Source organism: Bombina bombina, chromosome 4 (genome assembly GCF_027579735.1).
Source record: "Bombina bombina isolate aBomBom1 chromosome 4, aBomBom1.pri, whole genome shotgun sequence".
NCBI lineage: Eukaryota > Metazoa > Chordata > Amphibia > Anura > Bombinatoridae > Bombina > Bombina bombina.
The window spans coordinates 957,491,366-957,518,943 of NC_069502.1; the positions used below are offsets into that span (position 1 = coordinate 957,491,366).

General features: G+C 42.1%; 1 protein-coding gene across 1 annotated transcript in view; it reads right to left on the minus strand.

Annotated features, from left to right (window-relative positions):
• TMEM87B (transmembrane protein 87B) overlaps positions 1–27,578 on the minus strand; it is a 287,374-nt gene that overhangs the window by 57,130 nt on the left and 202,666 nt on the right. Inside the window, exons 9-12 of the mRNA XM_053711969.1 lie at positions 9,873–9,934; positions 8,858–9,041; positions 8,316–8,415; positions 7,887–7,980 (exon numbers count right to left, since the gene is read on the minus strand). Of these exons, the coding sequence (XP_053567944.1) occupies positions 7,887–7,980; positions 8,316–8,415; positions 8,858–9,041; positions 9,873–9,934 (440 nt within the window). The remainder of the gene's footprint in view (positions 1–7,886; positions 7,981–8,315; positions 8,416–8,857; positions 9,042–9,872; positions 9,935–27,578) is intronic.

A 27,578-nucleotide genomic window follows, 5' to 3' on the forward strand; every position in this document is an offset into this window, starting at 1 on the left:
GTAATGATTATTTTAAGTATTAAAGTTTGCTTAAGCGTTGCCGATTCAATTTATCAATATGCAAATGTGACAAAAAGAAATTGTAATACATACCATGAGTAAAATCTTACGAACCAATTAATTAATGTTCACCTGAAACAAAGGGTGGAGTAAACCGGAGCACTTAAAGGGACAGTCAACCCAAAAATTACTGTAACTTATTTAGATTAGTTAATTAACGATCTTTACAGCTTTACTGTAGTCCAATTTTCACCTAAATAAACTTTGGCAGAAAATACACTTACTAGATCTCATCTGGCCGTTTTGAAATGGCCACCTGACCCCTCATTCTCTGACGTCTCCCAAAAGCTCTCACTAGTACAGGATCCTTTCCTTTCCTCTCGTCCCTGCGCGCTCCTGTGTCTCCCTTCATTCAGTGAGACACGCATATGGCAATTTCAGCTCTCTAGCTGTTCATATCCGGCACTCACTGCCTCTCATCCATGCTGTGTGCTGTGTGTTACAGAGAATGAGAGGCAGTGAGTGCCGGGCAGGCGGCGATGTGATGTGGGTCTGTGCCCTATAATTGTGTATGACTATCCGGCATATTAGCCGAGTGATTACTAGCACTGAACAGATATGTAGAGCATTCACTTGCCGGTGGGCATGGTGGCCAATAAGCTTCTGAACTATGTCCAATGAAAATCACAGAAGACATGAAGCTAATGAGAGTGTTGCAGGAGAGAACCCAGAGTCTCTCAGTGCACTCTGTACAGGGATTGTAGCTCTCTGCAATTACTATTATATCCGTTTGAAAAAGGAGCGGCGCCTCAGAGAGCTTGAGAGAAGAAGGAGGATGCTTCCTTTCCATCGTACTAGAACACAGGAGAGACTGCAGTTTGCCGTGTTATGTGTAGCTCGGCTGATGGCTGGTTTGAACGTTTCTGAAGCCTATGGACACATCAAGGAGGGGGAGAGCCAATACTGTAGGATATGGAACAAGATACACTCCTCAGCTATATGGGAAACAGTTATTGAGAAAGCTTTCTCTAACTTTGACTGGACAGAAAGTTTCCATATAACAAAGTCAACATTTTATTACCTTTGTGACCAACTACGTCCATGTTTCCAGAGAATCAACACTAATATAAATAGGGGTATTCCTGTAGAAGTGAGGCTTGCTATTACACTCTGGAGGCTAGGCTCCGTTTGTGATTATCACACTATTGAGAGCATTTTTGGTTTTTCACAATCCACTATTTTTACAGTTGTTCATGATGTTTGTGAGGCTATTGTGTCCACTTTGACACCCAAGTATGTTTGTGTTCCCCATCGGGACATGCTGAAGCGTTAGACGCAGTGTGGGAGCACTGAGGGGGCAAACGATCCCCAGAGATACCGGGGCATTATCGGGCAGTGCTGAGTTCTGTGTGGAAAGGAAGCTGATTGTGCGATTTTATAAGCTCTGTCACAAAAGAAACTAGGGCAGTCACAACATCGCTGTGAAAGATATTTTCCCCTACGGCTTTTCAGATTATCACCGTCAGTGAATGTGCTCCTCCGTGCTCCCACACTGCGTCTAACATTGACATTAGTCGTCCGCGCCACGTGACTGTTCTCTCTGAGTGAGATTGCAATGAAGCTCTAGAACGCCAAGTTTACTACGGAGCTTGTTATACAAAGTTTCTAATTGCAGACTTCCTGCGGATACTTGGTACAATACTTGGATACAACATCTGCTGCATCGATGAGGTGTGGATCAACACGGTTTCCCCTGCTGGAGCATGAAGTACGGTAATATTAGCATACACAAACTGCTTGCACCGTTGCCTTACAGAGGAGGATAACAAGCCACTAATCATCCATCGGATCACATAAGTAACTGACTTATAGCGTGGAGTACTGTATGGATTAATGCACACCTTTAAGCTATAGCTATTGAGTGCTATTATGCTTGTTAAGCACCTCTACAACACAAGGGGACGCTTTACATTAAGTTTACCATATTAGGAAATGTATTTCTCTGTATTTATTATCTGTGCAGGGAATGAATACTGAGACACTTAGATCCCCAGGTACATACTTTCCAGGTATAGCTCCCTTGGGTATTACAAGGGGGTCCTAGGGCAAGTAGGGGTGTAGTGTTCCCAGTTCTATTTCCCCCTCCTATTATGATGCTTTTTACTGTGTCCGCTGTATGATGTCTGTAATCTCTGCCTAATTGTGTCCTAGCTTGCTAACCCTACCTATATCTGTCCTAGTTTTAGCACTTTGGTTTAACTGGGGGATCTAGGCGCACAGATGGGTTTAAGCTGTTCACTAGGCATTTCCATTAGATGTTTGTTATTACAACAGTTTACTCACTTAGCGTTAACTATCACTGTGACCGGTCACTTTGTAGAATAGATTTTTTTCTGATGTATCGATGGTACATTAAAAGTTTAACGTACCTGAGTGCGCCTAATGCCATTCTTAAAACTGCAACACAGAATTACCTGAGATGGGTCATCAGATCTGAAGTACAGTTAATAAATGTGCTAAAAGAGTGCTGTATTCCCTGTCTTTTTTGACACATATACATATGTGTCTTCTCTTCTGGTTAAATAATATTTCATATGAATAAAACTTATTACATATGCAAAGTGTACATTGTACACTAGATGTGCAAAAAATACATAGAAAATTGTACTATTAAATACAAAGCTAATAGCCGTTTTTTGTAAAATGGGCTGAATATGGGCGTGTATGAAACAGTCTCAAATCCCAGCGTAATTATGTAAACATTTTTGCCCAACAGTTCTTACAGTTTCTTCTTGCCAGTTAAAAGGTGGCGAACTTCTAGTAAAGTACTCAAAACACGATTTACTCTGAAAGAAAAACCTATGCATACAAAAATAACAGCAAATTTAGGGTACAGTGCACTGAAAACAGAATATTTTGTATTAGGTGTAAAATTCAAGTTTAAACATACTCCAGTTTCTCCCTGTGTGCTTCATCCTCCATTTAGAACTTTCAATAGAGAGCTCTCATTTTCTTCTGTTAAGTGTGATCAGTCCACGGGTCATCATTACTTCTGGGATATTAACTGCTCCCCTACAGGAAGTGCAAGAGGATTCACCCAGCAGAGCTGCATATAGCTCCTCCCCTCTACGTCACTCCCAGTCATTCTCTTGCACCCAGCAACTAGATAGGTCGTGTGAGAGGACTATGGTGATTATACTTAGTTTTATATCTTCAATCAAAAGTTTGTTATTTTAAAATAGCACCGGAGTGTGTTATTACCTCTCTGGCAGAGTTTGAGGAAGAATCTACCAGAGTTTTGCTATGATTTTAGCCGGAGTAGTTAAGATCATATTGCTGTTCTCGGCCATCTGAGGAGTGAGGTAAACTTCAGATCAGGGGACAGCGGGCAGATGAATCTGCATAGAGGTATGTAGCAGTTTTTATTTTCTGACAATGGAATTGATGAGAAAATCCTGCCATACCGATATAATGTCATGTATGTATACTTTACACTTCAGTATTCTGGGAGAATGGTACTTCACTAGAATTACACTGTAAGAAAGACATAAAGCTGTTTAATAACTAGAGATTATGTTTAACGTTTTTGCTGGAATGTAAAATCGTTTTCATTTGCTGAGGTACTGAGTGAATAAATGTTTGGGCACCATTTTTCCACTTGGCAGTTGCTTAAATCTGTTTTTTCTGTCAGTTTCTGTTCTCCCTCACTGCTGTGTGTGTGGGGGAGGGATACCGATTCACAAAGATCATTACCGGTACCTAAGGTTTGCCTTCCTAGACAGGCATTACCAGTTTGTGGCTCTTCCATTCGGATTGGCTACAGCGCCAAGAATCTTCACAAAGGTTCTGGGTGCTCTTCTGGCGGTACTAAGACCGCGGGGAATCTCGGTAGCTCCATACCTAGACGACATTCTGATACAAGCTTCAAGCTTTCAAACTGCCAAATCTCATACAGAGTTAGTGCTGGCATTTCTAAGGTCACATGGATGGAAGGTGAACGAAAAGAAAAGTTCACTCGTTCCACTCACAAGAGTTCCCTTCCTGGGGACTCTTATAGATTCTGTAGAAATGAAGATTTACCTGACAGAGGACAGGCTATCAAGACTTCAAAGTGCTTGCCGCACTCTTCATTCCATTCAACACCCGTCAGTGGCTCAATGTATGGAGGTAATCGGCTTAATGGTAGCGGCAATGGACATAGTACCCTTTGCACGCTTACACCTCAGACCACTGCAACTGTGCATGCTAGGTCAGTGGAATGGGGATTACTCAGACTTATCCCCTTCTCTGAATCTGGATCAAGAGACCAGAAATTCTCTTCTATGGTGGTTTTCTCGGCCACACCTGTCCAGGGGGATGCCATTCAGCAGACCAGACTGGACAATTGTAACAACAGACGCCAGCCTTCTAGGTTGGGGTGCCGTCTGGAATTCCCTGAAGGCTCAGGGACTATGGAGTCAGGAGGAGAGTCTCCTGCCAATAAACATTCTGGAACTGAGAGCAGTTCTCAATGCCCTCCTGGCTTGGCCCCAGTTGACAACTCGGGGGTTCATCAGGTTTCAGTCGGACAACATCACGACTGTAGCTTACATCAACCATCAGGGAGGGACAAGAAGCTCCCTAGCTATGATGGAAGTATCAAAGATAATTCGCTGGGCAGAGTCTCACTCTTGCCACCTGTCAGCAATCCACATCCCGGGAGTGGAGAACTGGGAGGCGGATTTCTTAAGTCGTCAGACTTTTCATCCGGGGGAGTGGGAACTTCATCCGGAGGTCTTTGCCCAAATACTTCGACGTTGGGGCAAACCAGAGATAGATCTCATGGCGTCTCGACAGAACGCCAAGCTTCCTCGTTACGGGTCCAGATCCAGGGATCCAGGAGCAGTCCTGATAGATGCTCTGACAGCACCTTGGGACTTCAGGATGGCTTACGTGTTTCCACCCTTCCCGTTGCTTCCTCGATTGATAGCCAGAATCAAACAAGAGAGAGCATCAGTGATTCTAATAGCACCTGCGTGGCCACGCAGGACTTGGTATGCAGACCTGGTGGACATGTCATCCTGTCCGCCTTGGTCTCTACCTCTGAAACAGGACCTTCTGATACAGGGTCCCTTCAAACATCAAAATCTAACTTCTCTGAAGCTGACTGCTTGGAAATTGAACGCTTAATTTTATCAAGACGTGGGTTTTCTGAGTCAGTTATTAGTACCTTAATACAGACTAGGAAACCTGTTACCAGAAAGATTTACCATAAGATATGGCGTAAATACCTACATTGGTGTGAATCCAAAGGTTACTCTTGGAGTAAGGTTAGGATTCCTAGGATATTGTCTTTTCTACAAGAAGGTTTAGAAAAGGGTTTTTCTGCTAGTTCATTAAAGGGACAGATCTCAGCTCTGTCCATTCTGTTACACAAACGTCTGTCAGAAGTTCCTGACGTCCAGGCTTTTTGTCAGGCTTTGGCCAGGATTAAGCCTGTGTTTAAAACTGTTGCTCCACCATGGAGTTTAAACCTTGTTCTTAATGTTTTACAGGGCGTTCCGTTTGAACCCCTTCATTCCATTGATATAAAGTTGTTATCTTGGAAAGTTCTATTTTTAATGGCTATTTCCTCGGCTCGAAGAGTCTCTGAATTATCAGCCTTACATTGTGATTCTCCTTATTTGATTTTTCATTCGGATAAGGTAGTCCTGCGTACTAAACCTGGGTTCTTACCTAAGGTAGTTACTAACAGGAATATCAATCAAGAGATTGTTGTTCCTTCTTTATGCCCAAATCCTTCTTCAAAGAAGGAACGTCTACTGCACAACCTGGATGTAGTCCGGGCTCTAAAATTTTACTTGCAGGCAACTAAGGAATTCCGACAAACGTCTTCTCTGTTTGTCATTTACTCTGGGCAGAGGAGAGGTCAAAAAGCTTCCGCTACCTCTCTTTCTTTTTGGCTTCGTAGCATAATTCGTTTAGCTTATGAGACTGCTGGACAGCAGCCCCCTGAAAGAATTACAGCTCATTCTACTAGAGCTGTGGCTTCCACTTGGGCCTTCAAGAATGAGGCCTCTGTTGAACAGATTTGCAAGGCTGCAACTTGGTCTTCGCTTCATACTTTTTCCAAATTTTACAAATTTGACACCTTTGCTTCATCGGAGGCTATTTTTGGGAGAAAGGTTCTTCAGGCAGTGGTTCCTTCTGTATAAAGAGTCTGCCTATCCCTCCCGTCATCCGTGTACTTTTGCTTTGGTATTGGTATCCCAGAAGTAATGATGACCCGTGGACTGATCACACTTAACAGAAGAAAACATAATTTATGCTTACCTGATAAATTCCTTTCTTCTGTAGTGTGATCAGTCCACGGCCCGCCCGGTTTTTAAGGCAGGTAAATATTTTTTAATTTATACTCCAGTCACCACTTCACCCTTGGCTTTTCCTTTCTCGTTGGTCCTTGGTCGAATGACTGGGAGTGACGTAGAGGGGAGGAGCTATATGCAGCTCTGCTGGGTGAATCCTCTTGCACTTCCTGTAGGGGAGCAGTTAATATCCCAGAAGTAATGATGACCCGTGGACTGATCACACTACAGAAGAAAGGAATTTATCAGGTAAGCATAAATTATGTTTTTTTTATGGGAAGACAGCTTGCCACTTGCAGGGACAGCCCATTTTCTTTGGTAATTGCACCGAGTGTCCCTGCGAGGCTGCACCTGTTTTTTTTACATGGCAAACTTTTGATAGTCAGGCCCCTAATATCAACTTCTATGTTGCCCATACTAACTGCTTGAGTTTGGTATGTCAGTGTAATATATATCTAACTACAGAGTCATAAAGCCTATCAACTTCATTTACTCTTTGGATAATATTGGAGGGTTTTAAAGTGTCGAAGGACGCCAATAGTTCTAAAAGTACTATCCCTCACTAGGGTACGTCTGCTGTCACCCTAAACCTTTAACAGTGAGGTTTTCTGTGCCATGCCTAGGTATAAAAAGTTGGTTATAGGTCTAAAACCTGCAGGATCTTCTGGGTCTATGTTGGGTTTCTTGAGCAGCAGCTTACTAGTTACTTATTTTTAGAAGCACTAAAAATTAAGTGTGTAGTGCGAACAAGAGACTTACAAGGATTGTGTAGAACAGCTGGGCAGGGAACAAATGTGCAGTAGGATAAATTTTGGTTATCACTGTGATTAGGTCATATAATGAGGGAACGCTGAAGGACTGCTTGTTTTTATTCATGGAAAGACATATAGCTATTTTTTTTTTTAGAGAGATGAGGGTAATTAACAGCAATCTTGTCTGTTAAATGCTCTTAACATTGTCCTACAGATACATTTATGGAGGTGTCTAAACAATTAGGCTTTGTGAGCTCTCTTACAATCTTAAGTAATTCCTTAGGTGAACCATAGTCTTTCAATCCTTTCTGAAATGAACATGGACCTCGTATGAGTCTTGGCTTTCCTCCATTGCCATTATACTCATCTAATTCCTCTTTTACATTCTTTAAGGTCACGGGTGACGCAATTAGAGTGGTTAAATTCTCTTGTTTCTAAACTTTTAGGAGGGTTAAAGGGACCAGTCTTATTAAGTGACGGTCTTGCCTGAGATAATACAAGGGATGCTACATCTCTCTTATTGAAAACTGTCTGAAGGAAAACTGGGGTAACAAACCAGGATGGCAAAGTTTAAATGTCTGTTCGGTTGGTTCTGCAAAATAGTTTAAAAAAAATAAATGAAGGAGGCAGAAGGAGAGGAGATTTAAACTTCTCTCAAAAGGTAGTGTTTCATGGCTTTGGTATTTTGCCCAGACTTCTTTAAAATAGGCAAATCTTCATTGGATAGTCTAAGAAAACTAAAGATATATTCACCTATACACAAAGGAGTTTGACTAAGCATATACTTTACCCCAACAATTCTCATAACTCCTTCAACTGTGGCAAACACAAGGTAAAGAACACCAATTCCAACCACACGATGCATAACTGCTCCTAAACGAGGTCTGACAAACAAAACAGAGAGAAAAGGATGAGAATACAAGGTGAACAAATGCAAAAGTTACAAAGTACATTATTTAGGAAAATCACTAAATTTCAAAATGGGCTAGTCATCTAGGGTGGCCAAAGGGTTAAATAGGCGACTTCACAACATTTTTAATGTATGTTTGAAATATAAAGAAAATATATTTGTAAATAAACATATAGCACAATGCTTTGATCAGGAATAATAAAAACAAAATGAATGTTGGCAACAATAGTTGTGAGAAAAAATACAAAGCATTGTAAGTGCTTCAGTATTTATTGTACAGTTTAATGCAAACATTTAAAAAGTACTTACTTTATTATGCCATATCCAAGGCTAACAATCGTCACAAGCAGCCTTGCCAAGGTTCTTTTTACAGCTGAAACCAACTCAGCAAATATAAGAAGGCCATAAGCTAAAAAAGATAAAAGGATGTGCGTAAACATAACTATACTGTGCACAATTACAGTATTAAAGGGACATAATAATAAAAAAATAAAAAAAGACACACCCTATTCTGTTAGATGCTGTAACCCATTAGGGAATGTAATTTTAAAGACTATAAACCCTGCTTATCTGTGTGTTTAACCCCCACAAAGGAGTTAAACACAGTAAAAGCGCCGCTCAGGACCCGCAGTGTATTGGATCCGCAGATCCTGAGCGGAATTTGTCACTGATCCAATCAGCAGCATCAGTCGCAGGACTCTGATAAGCAACTAGCGCTGCTGGTCCCAATCGGTACTTCTACTGTGTGTTTAACTCTTTTGCGAGGGGGGTAAACACAGAGTTGATTACAGAATGTCATTTTTCAACTATTATGGCCCTTCACATACACACTCAACACAATGATAACTTACAGGCCATTCCGGTACTGTTCACATTTTGATATTCAGAATAGAAAACAGCTTTTTCCAACATTCCAAGGAAAATGACAGCAGCAATCCAAAACTGTATCCTTAATAAATCCTTCCAATAATAGGCAGACCAATATAGCCATAGCAGCCCAAACAGTATATATATTATGCACATCACCATGTAAAACTGCAGAAGAAGAGACAAAAGGTTAACTACGTTCCAGCCAAGTAAAACGTAACAGGTGAATTCTCTATTCTGCCACCATCTCACTAGAGGGATATCATTGTAGGCTGCATTCTAAAATTCGTACTCATGATTCCTTGAAAACTATAATAAAAAGCTTAAACATTCAGGAAGCTGTTGTAATATGAATATTAGACAATGTACCAATTACAGAGTTTGTGTGAATTATTTTCAATATATATATATATACACATATACACACACACACATACATACATACATATACACACACATACAGTATGTGTGTGTGTGTGTGTTTAGACCCTTTATCCAAACTGTTTGGCACTGGAAAACTTTTGGATCAAAATTTACATGTAATAATAAAGCTTATAAATGCAATCTAAAGGTAGTTCTATATAATTTTTAATATTTTTGTATGCATAGTACCCTCACAAAAAGATACTATAGTACTATAAATCAGAAAGATAATATTTGTTGTTTGAAATAGACTATTTGCATTTTGAAAAACAAACCAAAGATAGAAGCAGAGAATATTGTGACTTACAGGTGGGATATTTATTAAGATAATTTATTTATTAAGATAAATATTTTAAGTATTTTAATCAGCTGATATTCTTTTATTGAAGTATTTTAACCAGCAGATATTCTTTTATTGTCATGTTATTTGATAGCAAAAAAAAAAAAAAAAAACACGAAAAAACAATGTAGACAGTGTCTGATTTCTTTTTTTTATGCTATTTACTAATAAAGTGATAGGTGAAGGTGAAAAAAATACACAAAGTAAAACATTGTAGAATCAGTCTCTATACTTACAATCATCAGTGGCCATTCTGAAGCAGATATGTACCCATGAGGACCCTCCATTAAAGCAGTAACTAAGAAGAAAAGTCAAGCATTGTAATTAAATAAAGATTAAGATAGAGAATGTAATTTTTTTAAAATGTTTCCAATCTACTTCTATTATCAAATTTGCAGTGTTATTTAATTATTTGTTGAAGAGATATCTAGATAGGTAGTGTGCACATGTCTGGAGCACAGCATGACAGGAAATAGTGCTGCCATCTACTACTCTTCCTAATTTATAACAGCAACACTGCTGCCATAGAAAGCTGCATACATGTGCACACTCCTGAGCTTACCTTCCTGCTTTTCAACCAAGGATAAAAAGAAAACAAAGAAAATGTGATAATAGAAGTAAATTGTAAAGTTGTTCAAAACTGTATTTTCCATCTAAATCAGGAAAGAACATTTTGGGGTTTTATGTCCCTTTAAACATGGTACTGCAGTGAAAACATAAATTATGCTTACCAGATAATTTCCTTTCCTTCTGTATGAGGAGAGTCCACGGCTTCATTCCTAACTTGTGGGAAATACAGAGCCTGGCCACCAGGAGGAGGCAAAGACCCCCTAGCCAAAGGCTTAAAATACTGCCTCAACTTCCCTCATATCCCAGTTATTCTGCCAAGGGAACAAGGAAAAGTAGAACTATGAGGGTATAAATGGTGCCAGAAGAGCAAAACAAAACTTGGGTCCGAACTTCTGAGAAAACGGGCGGGGGCCGTGGACTCTCCTCATACAGAAAGATAGGAAATTATCTGGTAAGCATGATTTATGTTTTCCTTCTTAATACGAGGAGTCCACAGCTTCATTCTTTACGTGTGGGAAACATATACCCAAACTCCAGAGGACACTGAATGAACGGAAGGGTAAAAATAAGGCAGACCCTATTCTGAGGACACCACAGCCTGGAAAACCCTTCTCCCAAAAGCTGCTTACAAATCTTTTCCATAGAGACCTCATTCTTAAATGCCCAAGAGGAAGCCACTGCTCTAGTTGAATGAGCCGTAAACCCTCTGAGGAGGCATATGACCTGCTGTCTCATAAGCTAAGCGAATAATGCTCCTCAACCTAAAAAATAAGAAAGTGGACGAGGCCTTCTGCACCCTACTCTTCCCAGAAAAGACAACAAACAAAGAAGTCTGTCTAAACTCCTTAGCCTGAAGATAGAACTTCAAGGCCCAAACCACATCCAAATTATGAAGTAACCGTTCCTTCGAAGGAGGATTAGGAAACAAGGAAGGAACCACAATCTCCTGATTGATGTTGCGAACTGAAACAACCATAGGGAGAAAACCTAACCAAGTACGAAGAACAGCCTTATCAGCATGAAATACTAGGTAAGGAGGCTCACATTGCAAGGAAGCAATTTCGGAGACTCTGCACGCCAAAGCAATGGCCAGTAGAAAAAGAGCCTTCTAAGACAGTAATTTAATGTCAACTACATGCATAGGCTCAAACTGAGCCTTCTGCAAAACTTTAAAAACAAGATTTAAACTCCAAGGAGGAGCGCTAGATCTAAATACAGGCCTGATTATAGCCAGAGCCTGAACAAAAGACTAAACATCTGAAAGCTCAGCGAGCCTCTTGTGCAGTAAAACAGATAGGGCCGAAATCTGTTCCTTAAGAGAGCTAGCAGAAAGGCCCTTTTCCAGACCATCCTGGAGAAAAGAAAGAATCCTGGAAGCCCTGACTTTATGCCAGGGGAATCCACGTCCACATTAGAATAAGTTCTCTACACCTTATGATAGATGCTACGAGTAACCGGCTTACGAGCTTGAATGGGAGTATTAATAACTCTCTCCGAGAAAAAACTATTTTGGCTAGGACTAAGCGTTCAATCTCCATGCAGTCAGTCCTCAGAAAATCTAGATTTTGATGAACAAAGGGACCTTGCTCCAGCAGATCCCTGCGACAAGGTAATTTCCATGGAGGAGATGACAACATCCCCACTAGACCCGCAAGCCACATCCTTCGAGGCCACGATGGGGCAATTATTATCACTGATGCCCGATCCTGCTCGATGCGGGCCACTACTCGAGGAAGGAGAGGTAATGGCAGAAAAAGGTATATTAGACTGAACCTCCAAGGCACCACTAATGCATCTATTAGCTCTGCCTGAGGATCTCGACCCATACCTGGGTAGCTTGGTATTGAGACAGGACGCCACCTGTTGCATAACTCTGCAAACACCTCGGGATGGAGAGACCATTCCCCTGGATGAAAGGATTGTCTGCTGAGAAAATCAGCTTTACAGTTGTCCACACCCGTAATGTAGATCGCTGACAGTGAACAGTTGTGGGCCTCCACCCACTACAGAATCCGAGATACCTCCCTCATTGCTAGGAAGCTCCTCGTTCCTCCCTGGTGGTTGATGTAAGCCACCAAGGTGATATTGTCTGATTGGAATCTGATAAACTGGGACAAACCCAGACAGGGTCAAGCCTTCAGAGCATTGAAGATTGCTCGAAGTTCCAGAATGTTGATCGGAAGAGAGCTCTCCTCCAGAGACCAAAGGCCCTGAGCCTTCTTGGCTCCCCAAACAGTTTCCCATCCTGAGACTCGCATCTGTAGTCACAATCTCCCAGGATGGTCTTAAAAAAAAGATGTCTTTCTGGACAGGAGATTTGGACAGAGCCACCAAGAGAGCAATTCTCGACTGGCTGTCCAGAGAAATCTGTTGAGACAGATCCGAATGATTGCCGTTCCACTGTCTCAGCATGCACAGTTGTAGTGGTGGAACCTGGCAAAGGGAATTATGTCCATGCTGGACACCATGAGACCAATCACCTCCATACACTACGCCACAGAGGGCCTTGAGGAGGTCTGGGGGGGAAAGACATGCTGAAGCCAGCTTGCAGCATCTCTGGTCTGAGGGAAATATCCTCATGACTAGCGAGTCTATTATAGTGCCCAGGAATTCTACCCTGGTGCTTGGAATAAGAACTCTTTTTTTAAGTTTATCATCCATTCATAGGATCGAAGAAGAGAGAGAGAAGAGATTCCGAATGTACTTCCACTAGACGAAAGGATGGTGCTTGTACCAGAATATCGTCCAAGTAAAGGTGCTACTGCAATGCCCTGGGTTCTGGCCATGGCCAAGAGAGCCCCCAGAACCTTCGTGAAAATCTTTGGGGCAGAAGCTAGGCCAAAGGGAAGAGCAACAAACTGGAAGTGCTGGTCCAGGAAGGCAAACCTTAGGAACTGAAAGTATTCCCTGTGGATTGGGACATGAAGGTAAGCATCCTTTAGATCTATAGTGGTCATTTACTGTCCCTTTTGGACTAAGGGAAGGATAGACCTTATCGTCTCCATCTTGAACGACGGGACATTCAGAAACTTGTTTAAGCACTTTAGGTCCAGAATCGGATGGAAAGTTCCCTCCTTTTTTTGGAACCACAAAAAGGTTTGAGTAGTATCACAGGACTTGTTCCTCTATGGAAACCAGGACAATGACTCCTAAGGCAGACAGATCCCTGATGCACCCCAGAAAGGCCTCCCTCTTTTCTGGTTTTGATGACAGATCTGAGAGGAGGAATCTGCCCTTGGGCGAAAGAGACTTTAACCCAATTCTGTAACCCTGAGCAATGACCTCCAGGACCCAAGGATCCTGCACATCCCTGAACCAAGCTTCTGAGAAGAGCAAAAGTCTGCCCCTACCTGATCCATAGATGGATCGGGGGCGACCCCTTCATGCTGATTTAGTCTTAGCGGGCTTCTTGCTCTGCTTGGACTTATTCCAGGACTGAGCCGGCTTCCAAGTCCTAGGTTGCTCTGTCTTAGCGGAGGATTGCTGAAACTGCATGTGTATTAAGAGATGAAAGCAGGGTGCGCTCCTCACGGGAGGGGGACCCCTCAGAGGTGGAAGGCTCAGTGGTATCAAACATGTTAACCTTTTTTTTTACATAATCACTTTTTCTAGGCATGAGGAACATAATTGAGAGGGTGGGAATATATTGGCCTTCTCACAATACAAAACAGGAATTAGTGTTAGGTATAGAGGGAGTACCCTCTAAAACGTCAGTGTCCTCCATAGCTATGGGCTATGTCCTAATATAACAGTAGCGAACGTTAAATAAATATAAAAATTGGCACCTTTATACCCCCAATGGCTGGGACACTCACCACCTTCTATGACCCAAACACAGAGAAAACCACTTCTCTCCGATAACCAGCACGGTCAGAATAGGAAGTGAAGCTACGACAACACACGGTCAGATGGTGCGCAACCTAGGACCGCCTCCGCTAAGGAAAAGCGCACCAAGCTTGTAAAGTTGCGCCTCTGAAGTAACCTGTATGTTCCAACCTCAGCCTAAGCCTATGAGCATCAGAAAACATCTTACACATGAATCGGTATAATCAAATAAAAATGTATGCGATCGATCCCCACTGATCAATAATCCCCCCTCATGAGATATTAACTCGATTCCATACAGATAAAAGGAGCCACACTGTGACCCTGTCTTCTTACGTTATGTGTGTATAAATGAAACGATCTTACCAGAATCTATGCCATGGAACAGAAACACAGCCTCTCAAGTTTGACAGTCTTGTAGCATCAATCCTGACATGGACTTGAGTGATGGAAGCAGGCAGTGAAACTCGTCAACACTGATTGCTTAGGAGCTGTTAAGAGTCTGGATGGGTTCGCAGAAAGACTCTCCCTGCATCTCCAGACTCTAATATTCACCAATGCTCTCACAGAGAGGCTGATAAGACTACTTACAACTCCAGTCCCATTTCAAAGGGTAGGTACCCTTCATAAGGAACTACTCCGAATCTTCTGACACTTCTCTGCCATCCTCCTGTGACGAAAGGCAAAGAATGACTGGGACATGAGGGAAGTGGGGAGGTACTTAAGCCTTTGGCTGGGGTGTCTTTGCCTCCTTCTAGTGGCCAGGTTCTGTATTTCCCACAAGTAAGGAATGAAGCTGTGGACTCTCCTCATATTAAGAAGGACACAAGGAGTGAAAATGTTGTGAAAGATCCAAATCATATTTTCAGGTCTGTAAACCCCATAACCTTATACAATCAGTTTTAATACATTATATTAAAAAGCATAAGTGCACTTTGGATTCGAACCAATAAAGATATTTACGCCATATCTTATGATTAATTTTCCTGAATCAAGGTATCTATGACCGACTCAGAGAAACCCTGCTTGGATAAAATCAAGCGTTCAATCTCCAAGCAGTCAGCCGCAGAGAAACTAGATTTGGATGCTGGAACGGACCTTGAATCAGAAGGTCCTGTCTCAGTGGCAGAGTCCATGGTGGAAGAGATGAAATGTCCACCAGGTCTGCATACCAAGTCCTGCGTGGCCACGCAGGTGCCAACAAAACCACCGAAGCCGTCTCCTGTTTGATTCTGGCAATCAAATGAGGAAGGAGAGGAAATGGTGGAAACACATAAGCCAGGTTTAATGACCAGGGTACTGCTAGAGCATCTATCAGTACTGCCTGAGGGTCCCTTGACCTGGACCCGTAACAAGGAAGTTTGGCGTTCTGACGAGACGCTATCAGATCCAATTCTGGTGTGCCCCATTGTTGAATCAATTGTGCAAACACCTCCGGATGGAGTTCCCACTCCCCCGGATGAAAAGTCTGACGACTTAGAAAATCTGCTTCCCAGTTCTCAACCCCTGGGATATAGATTGCTGATAGATAGCAAGAGTGAGTCTCTCCCCATCAAATTATTTTGGTAACCTCTATCATCGCTAGAGAACTCTTTGTTCCCCCTTGATGATTGATATATGCTACAGTCGTGATATTGTCCGACTGGAATTTTATGAATCTGGCCGAAGCCCGCTGAGGCCACGCCTGAAGCGTGTTGAATATCGCTCTCAGTTCTAGAATATTTATCGGGAGGAGAGCCTCCTCCCGAGTCCACAAACCTTGAGCTTTCAGGGAATTCCAGACTGCACTCCAGCCCAATAGGCTGGCGTCCATCGTCACTATGACCCACGCTGGCCTGTGAAAACACATTCCCTTGGACAGATGATCCTGTGACAACCACCAAAGAAGAGAGTCTCTGGTCTCTTGGTCCAGATATATCTGAGGAGAGAAATCTGCATAATCCCCATTCCACTGTCTGAGCCGCAAGCGAGCAAACTGAACTATGTCCATTGCCGCTACCAGTAAGCCAATTACCTCCATACACTGAGCCACTGACGGCCGAGGAATGGAATGAAGAGCTCGGCAGATGGGTAAAATTTTTGATTTCCTGACCTCCGTCAGAAAACTTTTCATGTCCACCGAATCTATGAGAGTTCCCAGTAATGGAACTCTTGTGAGAGGGATAAGTGAACTCTTTTTACGTTCACCTTCCACCCGTGAGATCTTAGAAAAGCCAACACGATGTCCGTGTAAGACTTGGCTAGTTGATAAGTCGACGCCGGGATTAAGATATCGTCCAGATAAGGCGCCACAGCTATGCCCCGCGGCCTCAGAACCGCCAGAAGGGACCCTAGCACCTTTGTGAAAATTCTGGGAGCCGTGGCCAACCCGAAGGGAAGAGCCACAAACTGGTAATTCAAGTCCAGAAAGGCAAACCTGAGGAACTGGTGATGATCTTTGTGGATAGGAATGTGTAGATACGCATCCTTTAAATACATGGTGGTCATATATTGACCCTCCTGGATCATCGGCAAAATAGTCTGAATGATCTACATCTTGAAGGATGGGACTCTGAGGAATTTGTTTAGGATCTTGATATCTAAAATTGGTCTGAAGGTTCCCTCTTTTTTGGGAACCACAGAATGGAGTAGAACCCTTGCCCCTGTTCTGTTTTTGGAACTGGGCAGATCACTCCCATGGTATATAGGTCTTCTACACAGCGTAAGAACGCCTCTCTTTTTGTCTGGTTTACAGACAATTGAGAAAGATGGAATCTACCCCTTGGGGGAGAATTTTGAAATCTAGAAGATACCCCCTGGCTCCCGATTTCTAAAGCCCAGGAGTCCTGAACGTCTCTTGCACAAGCCTGAGTGAAGAGAAAGTCTGCCCCCTACTAGATCCGGTCCCGGATCGGGGGCTACCCCTTCATGCTGTCTTGGTGGCAGCAGCGGGCTTCTTGGCCTGCTTACCCTTGTTCCAAGTCTAGTTAGGTCTCCAGACTGACTTGGATTGAGCAAAATTCCGCTCTTGCTTTGCGGCAGGGGAAGAGGGACCACCTTTGAAGTTTCGAAAGGAACGAAAATTATTTTGTTTGGTCCTTATCTTATTCGTCTTACCCTGAGGAAGGGCATGGCCTTTCCCTCCAGTGATGTCTGAAATGATCTTTCAGTTCAGGCCTGAATAGGGTCTTACCCTTGAAAGGGATGGCTAAAAGCTTAGCCTTTGATGACACATCAGCAGACCAGGACTTAAGCCATAACGCTCTATGCGCTAAAATGGCAAAACCTGAATTCTTCGCCGCTAATTTAGCCAGTTGAAAAGCGGCATCTGTAATGAAAGAATTAGCTAGAATGAGAGCCCTAATTTTATCCAGAATATCCTGTAATGGGGTCTCAACCTGAAGAGCCCCTTCCAGAGCCTCTAACCAAAAGGACGCTGCAGTAGTTACAGGAACAATGGACGCTATAGGTTGGAGAAGAAAACCTTAATGAACAAAAATTTATTTTCTTCAGGATACCCTCTAATTTTTTATCCATAGGATCTTTGAAAGCACAACTGTCCTCAATAGGTATAGTTGTACGCTTAGCCAGGGTAGAAAACATAATTTATGCTTACCTGATAAATTTATTTCTCTTGTAATGTATCCAGTCCACGGATCATCCATTACTTGTGGGATATTCTCCTTCCCAACAGGAAGTTGCAAGAGGATCACCCACAGCAGAGCTGCTATATAGCTCCTCCCCTCACTGCCATATCCAGTCATTCGACCGAAACAAACCGAGAAAGGAGAAACCATAGGGTGCAGTGGTGACTAGTTTAATTAAAATTTAGACCTGCCTGAAAAGGACAGGGCGGGCCGTGGACTGGATACACTACAAGAGAAATAAATTTATCAGGTAAGCATAAATTATGTTTTCTCTTGTTAAGTGTATCCATTCCATGGATCATCCATTACTTGTGGGATACTAATACCAAAGCTTAAAGGGACACTGAACCCAATTTTTTTCTATTGTGATTCAGATAGAGCATGCAATTTTAAGCAACTTTCTAATTTACTCCTATTATCAATTTTCCTTCTTTCTCTTGCTATCATTATTTGAAAAAGAAGGCATCTAAGCTTTATTTTGGCTTCAGTACTCTGGACAGCACTTTTTTATTGGTGGATGAATTTATCCACCAATAAGCAAGGACAACCCAGGTTGTTCACCAAAAATGGGCCGGCATCTAAACTTACATTCTTGCATTTCAAATAAAGATACCAAGAGAATGAAGAAAATTTGATAATAGGAGTAAATTAGAAAGTTGCTTAAAATTTCATGTTCAATCTGAATCACGAAAGAAAATGTTTGGGTACAGTGTCCCTTTAAGTACACGGATGATGGGAGGGACAAGGCAGGAACTTAAACGGAAGGAACCACTGCCTGTAGAACCTTTCTCCCAAAAACAGCCTCAGAAGAAGCAAAAGTATCAAATTTGTAAAATTTGGAAAAAGTATGAAGGGAAGACCAAGTTGCAGCCTTGCAAATCTGTTCAACAGAGGCCTCATTTTTAAAGGCCCAGGTGGAAGCCACAGCTCTAGTAGAATGAGCTGTAATCCTTTCAGGAGGCAGCTGTCCAGCAGTCTCATAGGCTAAACGGATTATACTCCGAAGCCAAAAAGAAAGAGAGGTTGCCGAGGCCTTCTGACCTCTCCTCTGTCCAGAGTAAACAACAAACAGGTTAGATGTTTGGCGAAAATCTTTAGTAGCCTGTAAGTAAAACTTCAAGGCACGGACTATTTCTAGATTATGCAAAAGACGTTCCTTCTTTGAAGAAGGATTAGGACAAAATGATGGAACAACAATCTCTTGATTGATATTCTTGTTAGAAACCACCTTAGGTAAAAACCCAGGTTTTGTACGCAGAACAACTTTATCTGAATGAAAGATCAGATAAGGAGAATCACAATGTAAAGCAGATAACTCCGAGACTCTTCGAGCCGAGGAAATAGCCATCAGAAAAAGAACTTTCCATGAAAGAAGTTTGATATCAATGGAATGAAGGGGTTCAAACGGAACCCCTTGAAGAACTTTAAGAACCAAGTTTAAGCTCCATGGAGGAGCAACAGGTTTAAACACAGGCTTAATTCTAACTAAAGCCTGACAAAATGCCTGAACGTCTGGAACTTCTGCCAGACGCTTGTGTAAAAGAATAGACAGAGCAGAAATCTGTCCCTTTAAAGAACTAGCTGATAATCCTTAGTCCAAACCCTCTTGGAGGAAGGACAATATCCTAGGAATCCTAACCCTACTCCATCAGGCCCATTTATCAAGCTCCGTACGGAGCTTGAAGGGCCGTGTTTCTGGCGAGTCTTCAGACTCGCCAGAAACAGAACTTATGAAGCAGCGGTCTAAAGACCGCTGCTCCATAACCCTGTCCGCCTGCTCTGAGCAGGCGGACAGGAATCGCCGGAAATCAACCCGATCGAATACGATCAGGTTGATTGACAGCTCCCTGCTGGCGGCCAATTGGCCGCGAGTCAGCAGGGGGCGGCGTTGCACCAGCAGCTCTTGTGAGCTGCTGGTGCAATGTTAAATGCGGAGAGCGTATTGCTCTCCGCATTTAGCGAGGTCTTGCGGACCTGATCCGCACTGTCGGATCAGGTCCGCAAGCCCTTTGATAAATGGGCCCCCATGAGTAATTCTTGGATTCACACCAATGAAGATATTTACGCCATATCTTGTGGTAAATTTTCCTGGTGACAGGCTTTCGTGCCTGTATTAAGGTATCAATTACTGACTCGGAGAAGCCACGCTTTGATAGGATCAAGCGTTCAATCTCCATGCAGTCAGTCTCAGAGAAAGTAGATTCGGATGATTGAAAGGACCTTGTATTAGAAGGTCTTGTCTCAGAGGCAGAGTCCATGGTGGAAAGGATGACATGTCCACTAGGTCTGCATACCAGGTCCTGTGTGGCCACGCAGGCGCTATCAATATCACCGACGCTCTTTCCCGTTTGATTTTGGCAATCAGACGAGGGACCAGAGGAAACAGTGGAAACACATAAGCCAGGTTGAAGAACCAAGGCGCTGCTAGAGCATCTATCAGTGCCGCTTCTGGGTCCCTGGACCTGGATCCGTAACAAGGAAGCTTGGCGTTCTGGCGAGACTCCATGAGATCCAATTCTGGTTTGCCCCAACGGAGAACCAATTGAGCAAATACCTCCGGAAGGAGTTCCCATTCCCCCGGATGAAAAGTCTGACGACTTAGAAAATCCGCCTCCCAGTTCTCTACACCTGGGATATGGATCGCTGACAGGTGGCAAGAGTGAGTCTCTGCCCAGCGAATTATCTTGGAGACTTCTGACATCGCTAGGGAACTCCTGGTTCCCCCTTGATGGTTGATGTAAGCCACAGTCGTGATGTTGTCCGACTGAAATCTGATGAACCTCAGTGTTGCTAGCTGAGGCCAAGCCAGAAGAGCATTGAATATTGCTCTTAACTCCAGAATATTTATTGGGAGGAGTTTCTCCTCCTGAGTCCATAAACCCTGAGCCTTCAGGGAGTTCCAGAATGCACCCCAACCTAGAAGGCTGGCATCTGTTACAATTGTCCAATCTGGTCTGCGAAAGGTCATACCCTTGGACAGATGGGCCCGAGATAACCACCAGAGAAGAGAATCTCTGGTTTCCTTATCCAGATTTAGTATAGGGGACAAATCTGTGTAATCCCCATTCCACTGACTGAGCATGCATAATTGCAGCGGTCTGAGATGCAGGCGCGCGAATGGCACTATGTCCATCGCCGCTACCATTAAGCCAATTACTTCTATGCACTGAGCCACCGTGGGGCGCGAAATGGAGTGAAATACACGGCAAGCATTTAGAAGTTTTGATAACCTGGACTCCGTCAGGTAAATTTTCATTTCTTTCATGTAATTAGCAAGAGTCCATGAGCTAGTGACGTATGGGATATACATTCCTACCAGGAGGGGCAAAGTTTCCCAACCTTAAAATGCCTATAAATACACCCCTCACCACACCCACAATTCAGTTTTACAAACTTTGCCTCCGATGGAGGTGGTGAAGTAAGTTTGTGCTAGATTCTACGTTGATATGCGCTCCGCAGCAAGTTTTCCTCTCAGCGTGCAGTGAATGTCAGAGGGATGTGAGGAGAGTATTGCCTATTTGAATGCAGTGATCTCCTTCTACGGGGTCTATTTCATAGGTTCTCTGTATCGGTCGTAGAGATTCATCTCTTACCTCCCTTTTCAGATCGACGATATACTCTTATATATACCATTACCTCTGCTGATTCTCGTTTCAGTACTGGTTTGGCTTTCTACAAACATGTAGATGAGTGTCCTGGGGTAAGTAAATCTTATTTTCTGTGACACTCTAAGCTATGGTTGGGCACTTTATTTATAAAGTTCTAAATATATGTATTCAAACATTTATTTGCCTTGACTCAGAATGTTCAACATTCCTTATTTTTCAGACAGTCAGTTTCATATTTGGGATAAATGCATTTGTTTCAATCATTTTTTCTTACCTTAAAAAATTTGACTTTTTCCCTGTGGGCTGTTAGGCTCGCGGGGGCAGAAAATGCTTCATTTTATTGCGTCATTCTTGGCGCAGACTTTTTTGCCGCAAAATTTTTTTTCTGTTTCCGGCGTCATACGTGTCGCCGGAAGTTGCGTCATTTTTTGACGTTTTTTTTGCGTCAAAAATGTCGGCGTTCCGGATGTGGCGTCATTTTTGGCGCCAAAAGCATTTAGGCGCCAAATAATGTGGGCGTCTTTTTTGGCGCTAAAAAATATGGGCGTCATTTTTGTCTCCACATTATTTAAGTCTCATTATTTATTGCTTCTGGTTGCTAGAAGCTTGTTCACTGGCATTTTTTCCCATTCCTGAAACTGTCATTTAAGGAATTTGATCAATTTTGCTTTATATGTTGTTTTTTTCTTTTACATATTGCAAGATGTTCCACGTTGCAACTGAGTCAGAAGATACTTCAGGAAAATCACTGCACAGTGCTGGAGCTACCAAGCTAAGTGTATCTGCTATAAACTTTTGGTATCTGTTTCTCCAGCTGTTATTTGTATTGCATGTCATGTCAAACTTATTAATGCAGATAAAATTTCCTTTAGTACTGTTACATTACCTGTTGCTGTTCCGTCAACATCTAATTTTCAGAGTGTTCCTGATAACATAAGAGATTTTATTTTTTAAATCCATTAAGAAGGCTATGTCTGTTATTTCTCCTTCTAGTAAACATAAAAGTCTTTTAAAACTTCTCTTTTTTCAGATGAATTTTTAAATGAACATCATCATTCTGATACTGATAATGGTTCTTCTGGTTCAGAGGTTTCTGTCTCAGAGGTTGATGCTGATAAATCTTTGTATTTGTTCAAGATGGAATTTATTCGTTCTTTACTTAAAGAAGTGTTATTTGCATTAGAAATAGAGGATTCTGGTCCTCTTGATACTAAATGTAAACGTTTAAATAAGGTTTTTAAATCTCCTGTAGTTATTCCAGAAGTATTTTATCTCCCTGATGCTATTTCTGAAGTAATTTCCAGGGAATGGAATAATTTGGGTAATTTATTTACTCCTTCTAGACGTTTAAGCAAATTATATCCTGTGCCATCTGACAGATTAGAGTTTTTTGGGACAAAAATCCCTAAGGTTATGGGGCTGTCTCTACTCCTGCTAATGTACTACTATTCCTACGGCAGATAGTACTTCATTTAAGGATCCTTTAGATAGGAAAATTGAATCCTTTCTAAGAAAAGCTTACTTATGTTCAGGTAATCTTCTTAGACCTGCTATATTTTTAGCGGATGTTGCTGCAGCTTCAACTTTTTGGTAGAAGCTTTAGCGCAACAAGTAACAGATCATAATTTTATAGCATTATTATTATTCTATAACATGCTAATAATTTTATTGGTGATACCATCTTTTGATATCATTAGAGTTGATGTCAGGTATATGTCTCTAGCTATTTTAGCTAGAAAAGCTTTATGGATTAAACTTGGAATGCTGACATGTCTTCTAAGTCAACTTTGCTTTCCCTTTCTTTCCAGGGTAAATAATCATTTTCGTTCCTTTTCTCACAACAAGGAACAAAAGCCTGATCCTTCATCCTCAGGAGCGGTATCAGTTTGGAAACTATTTCCAGTTTGGAATATATCCAAGCCTTATAGAAACCTATAGCCAGCTCCTAAGTACCTATGATGGTGCGGCCCTTATTCCAGCTCAGCTGGTATGGGGCAGATTACGTTTTCTTCAAAGAAATTTGGATCAATTCCGTTCTTAATCTCTGGTTTCAGAAACATTGTTTCAGAAAGGTACAGAATTGGCTTCAAGTTAAGGCCTCCTGCTAAGAGATTATTTTCTTTCCCGTGTCCCAGTTAACACAGCAAAGGCTTAGCATTTCTGAAATGTGTTTCAGATCTAGAGTTGGCTGGAGTAATTATGCCAGTTCCAGTTCTGGAACAGGGGCTGGGGTTTTATTTTATCTCTTCATTGTACCAAAGAAGGTCAATTCCTTCAGACCAGTTCCGGATCTATCATTATTGAATCGTTATGTTAGGATACCAACATTCAAGATGGTTACTGTAGGACTATCCTGCCTTTTGTTTAGCAAGGGCATTATATGTCTACAATAGATTTACAGGATGTGTATCTGCATATTCCGATTCATCCAGATCATTTTTAGTGTCTGAGATTCTCTTTTTAGACAAGCATTACCAGTTTTGTGGCTCTACCGTTTGGCCTAGCCTCAGTTCCAAGAATTTTTTTCAAAGGTTCTCGGTGCCCTTCTTTCTGTAATCAGAGAATAGGGTTTTGGTATTTCCTTATTTGGACGATATCTTGGTACTTGCTCAGTCTTCTCATTTTCGAAGAATCTCATACGAATCGACTTGTGTTGTTTCTTCAAGTTCATGGTTGGAGGATCAATTTACCAATCAGTTCATTGATTCCTCAGACAAGGGTAACCTTTTTAGGTTTCTAGATAGATTCAGTGTCTATGACTCTGTCCTTGTCAGACAAGAGAAGTTTAACATTGATATCAGCTTGTCAAAACCTTCAGTCACAATCATTCCCTTTGGTAGCCTTATGCATGGAAATGTTGGGTCTTAGGACTGCCGCATCAGATGCGATCTCCTTTGCTCGTTTTCACATGCGACTTCTTCAGCTCTGTATGCTGAACCAATGGTGCAGGGATTACTCAAAGATATCTCAATTAATATCTTTAAACCGATTTTACGACACTCTCTGACATGGTGGACAGATCACCATCGTTTAGTTCAGGGGGCTTCTTTGTTCTTCCGACCTGGACTATAATCTCAACAGATGCAAGTCTTACAGGTTGGGGAGCTGTGTGGGGGTATCTGACGGCACAAGGGGTTTAGGAATCTCAGGAGGTGAGATTTCCGATCAATATTTTGGAACTCCGTGCAATTTTCAGAGCTCTTCAGTCTTGGCCTCTTCTGAAGAGAGAGTTGTTCATTTGTTTTCAGATAGACAATGTCACAACTGTGGCATACATCAATCATCAAGGAGGGACTCACAGTCCTCTGGCTATGAAAGAAGTATCTCGAATTTTGGTTTGGGCGGAATCCAGCTCCTGTCTAATCTCTGCGGTTCATATCCCAGGTATGGACAATTGGAAAGCGGATTATCTCAGTCACCAAACGTTGCATCCGGGCGAATGGTCTCTTCACCCAGAGGTATTTCTTCAGATTGTTCAAATGTGGGAACTTCCAGAAATAGATCTGATGGCTTCTCATCTAAACAAGAAACTTCCCAGGTATCTGTCCAGATCCCGGGATCCTCAGGCGGAGGCAGTGGATGCATTATCACTTCCTTGGAAGTATCATCCCTGCCTATATCTTTCCGCCTCTAGTTCTTCTTCCAAGAGTAATCTCCAAGATTCTGAAGGAATGCTCGTTTGTTCTGCTGGTAGCTCCGGCATGGCCTCACAGGTTTTGGTATGCGGATCTTGTCCGGATGGCCTCTTGCCAACCGTGGACTCTTCCGTTAAGCCCAGACCTTCTGTCTCAAGGTCCTTTTTTCCATCAGGATCTGAAATCCTTAAATTTAAAGGTATGGAGATTGAACGCTTGATTCTTGGTCAAAGAGGTTTCTCTGACTCTGTGATTAATACTATGTTACAGGCTCGTAAATCTGTATCCAGAGAGATATATTATAGAGTCTGGAAGACTTATATTTCTTGGTGTCTTTCTCATCATTTTTCTTGGCATTCTTTTAGAATACCGAGAATATTTCAGTTTCTTCAGGATGGTTTTAGATAAGGGTTTGTCCGCAAGTTCCTTGAAACGTCAAATCTCTGCTCTTTCTGTTCTTTTTCACAGAAAGATTGCTATTCTTCCTGATATTCATTGTTTTGTACAAGCTTTGGTTCGTATAAAGCCTGTCATTAAGTCAATTTCTCCTCCTTGGAGTTTGAATTTGGTTCTGGGGGCTCTTCAAGCTCCTCCATTTGAACCTATGCATTCATTGGATATTAAATTACTTTCTTGGAAAGTTTTGTTCCTTTTGGCCATCTCTTCTGCCAGAAGAGTTTCTGAATTATCTGCTCTTTCTTGTGAGTCTCCTTTTCTGATTTTTCATCAGGATAAGGCGGGTGTTGCGAACTTCTTTTGAATTTTTACCTAAGTTGTGAATTCCAACAACATTAGTAGAGACATTGTGGTTCCCTTCATTATGTCCTAATCCTAAGAATTCTAAGGAGAAATCGTTGCATTCTTTGGATGTTATTAGAGCTTTGAAATATTATGTTGAAGCTACTAAGTCTTTCCGAAAGACTTCTAGTTTATTTGTTATCTTTTCCGGTTTTAGAAAGGCCAGAAAACTTCTGCCATTTCTTTGGCATCTTGGTTGAAATCTTTAATTCATCTTGCCTATGTTGAGTCGGGTAAGACTCCGCCTCATAGGATTACAGCTCATTCTACTAGGTCAGTTTCTACTTCCTGGGCGTTTAGGAATGAAGCTTCGGTTGATCAGATTTGCAAAGCGGCAACTTGGTCCTCTTTGCATACTTTTACTAAATTCTACCATTTTGATGTATTTTCTTCTTCTGAAGCAGTTTTTGGTAGAAAAGTACTTCAGGCAGCGGTTTCAGTTTGAATCTTCTGCTTATGTTTTTCATTAACTTTTATTTTGGGTGTGGATTATTTTCAGCAGGAATTGGCTGTCTTTATTTTATCCCTCCCTCTCTAGTGACTCTTGTGTGAAAGATCACATCTTGGGTAATCATTATCCCATACGTCACTAGCTCATGGACTCTTGCTAATTACATGAAAGAAAACATAATTTATGTAAGAACATACCTGATAAATTCATTTCTTTCATATTAGCAAGAGTCCATGAGGACCGCCCTTTTTTGTGGTGGTTATGATTTTTTTGTATAAAGCACAATTATTCCAATTCCTTATTTTATATGCTTTCGCACTTTTTTCTTATCACCCCACTTCTTGGCTATTCGTTAAACTGAATTGTGGGTGTGGTGAGGGGTGTATTTATAGGCATTTTAAGGTTTGGGAAACTTTGCCCCTCCTGGTAGGAATGTATATCCCATACGTCACTAGCTCATGGACTCTTGCTAATATGAAAGAAATGAATTTATCAGGTAAGTTCTTACATAAATTATGTTTTTTACAGAATCTATTAGAGTCCCTAGGAAGGAAACCCTTGTGAGAGGAGATAGAGAACTCTTTTCTTTGTTCACTTTCCACCCATGCGACCTCAGGAATGCCAGAACTATCTCTGTATGAGATTTGGCAATTTGAAAGCTTGACGCCTGTATCAGGATATCGTCCAGGTAAGGAGCCACCGCTATGCCTCGCGGTCTTAGGACCGCCAGAAGTGAGCCAGAACCTTTGTAAAAAATCTTGGGGCTGTAGCCAACCCGAATGGAAGAGCTACAAATTGGTAATGCCTGTCTAGAAAGGCAAACCTCAGGAACTGATGATGATTCTTGTGAATCGGAATGTGAAGGTAGGCATCCTTTAAGTCCACTGTGGTCATGTACTGACCCTCTTGGATCATGGGTAAAATGGTTCGAATAGTTTCCATCTTGAATGACGGAAATCTGAGGAATTTGTTTAGGATCTTTAAATCCAAAATTGGTCTGAAGGTTCCCTCTTTTTTGGGAACCACAAACAGATTTGAATAAAACCCCTGTCCTTGTTCCGTGCCGCGGAACTGGATGGATCACTCCCCATTACAAGGAGATCTTGTACGCAGCTTAGGAATGCCTCTTTCTTTATCTGGTTTGCAGATAATCTTGAAAGGTGAAAATCTCCCTTGTGGAGGAGAAGCTTTGAAGTCCAGAAGATATCCCTGAGATATGATCTCCAACGCCCAGGGATCCTGAACATCTCTTGCCCACGCCTGGGCGAAGAGAGTCTGCCCCCTACTAGATCCGTTGTCGGATCGGGGGCCGCTCCTTCATGCTGTCTTAGAGGCAGCAGCAGGCTTTCTGGCCTGCTTGCCCTTGTTCCAGGACTGGTTAGGTTTCCAGGCCTGCTTGGATTGAGCAAAAGTTCCCTCTTGTTTTGAA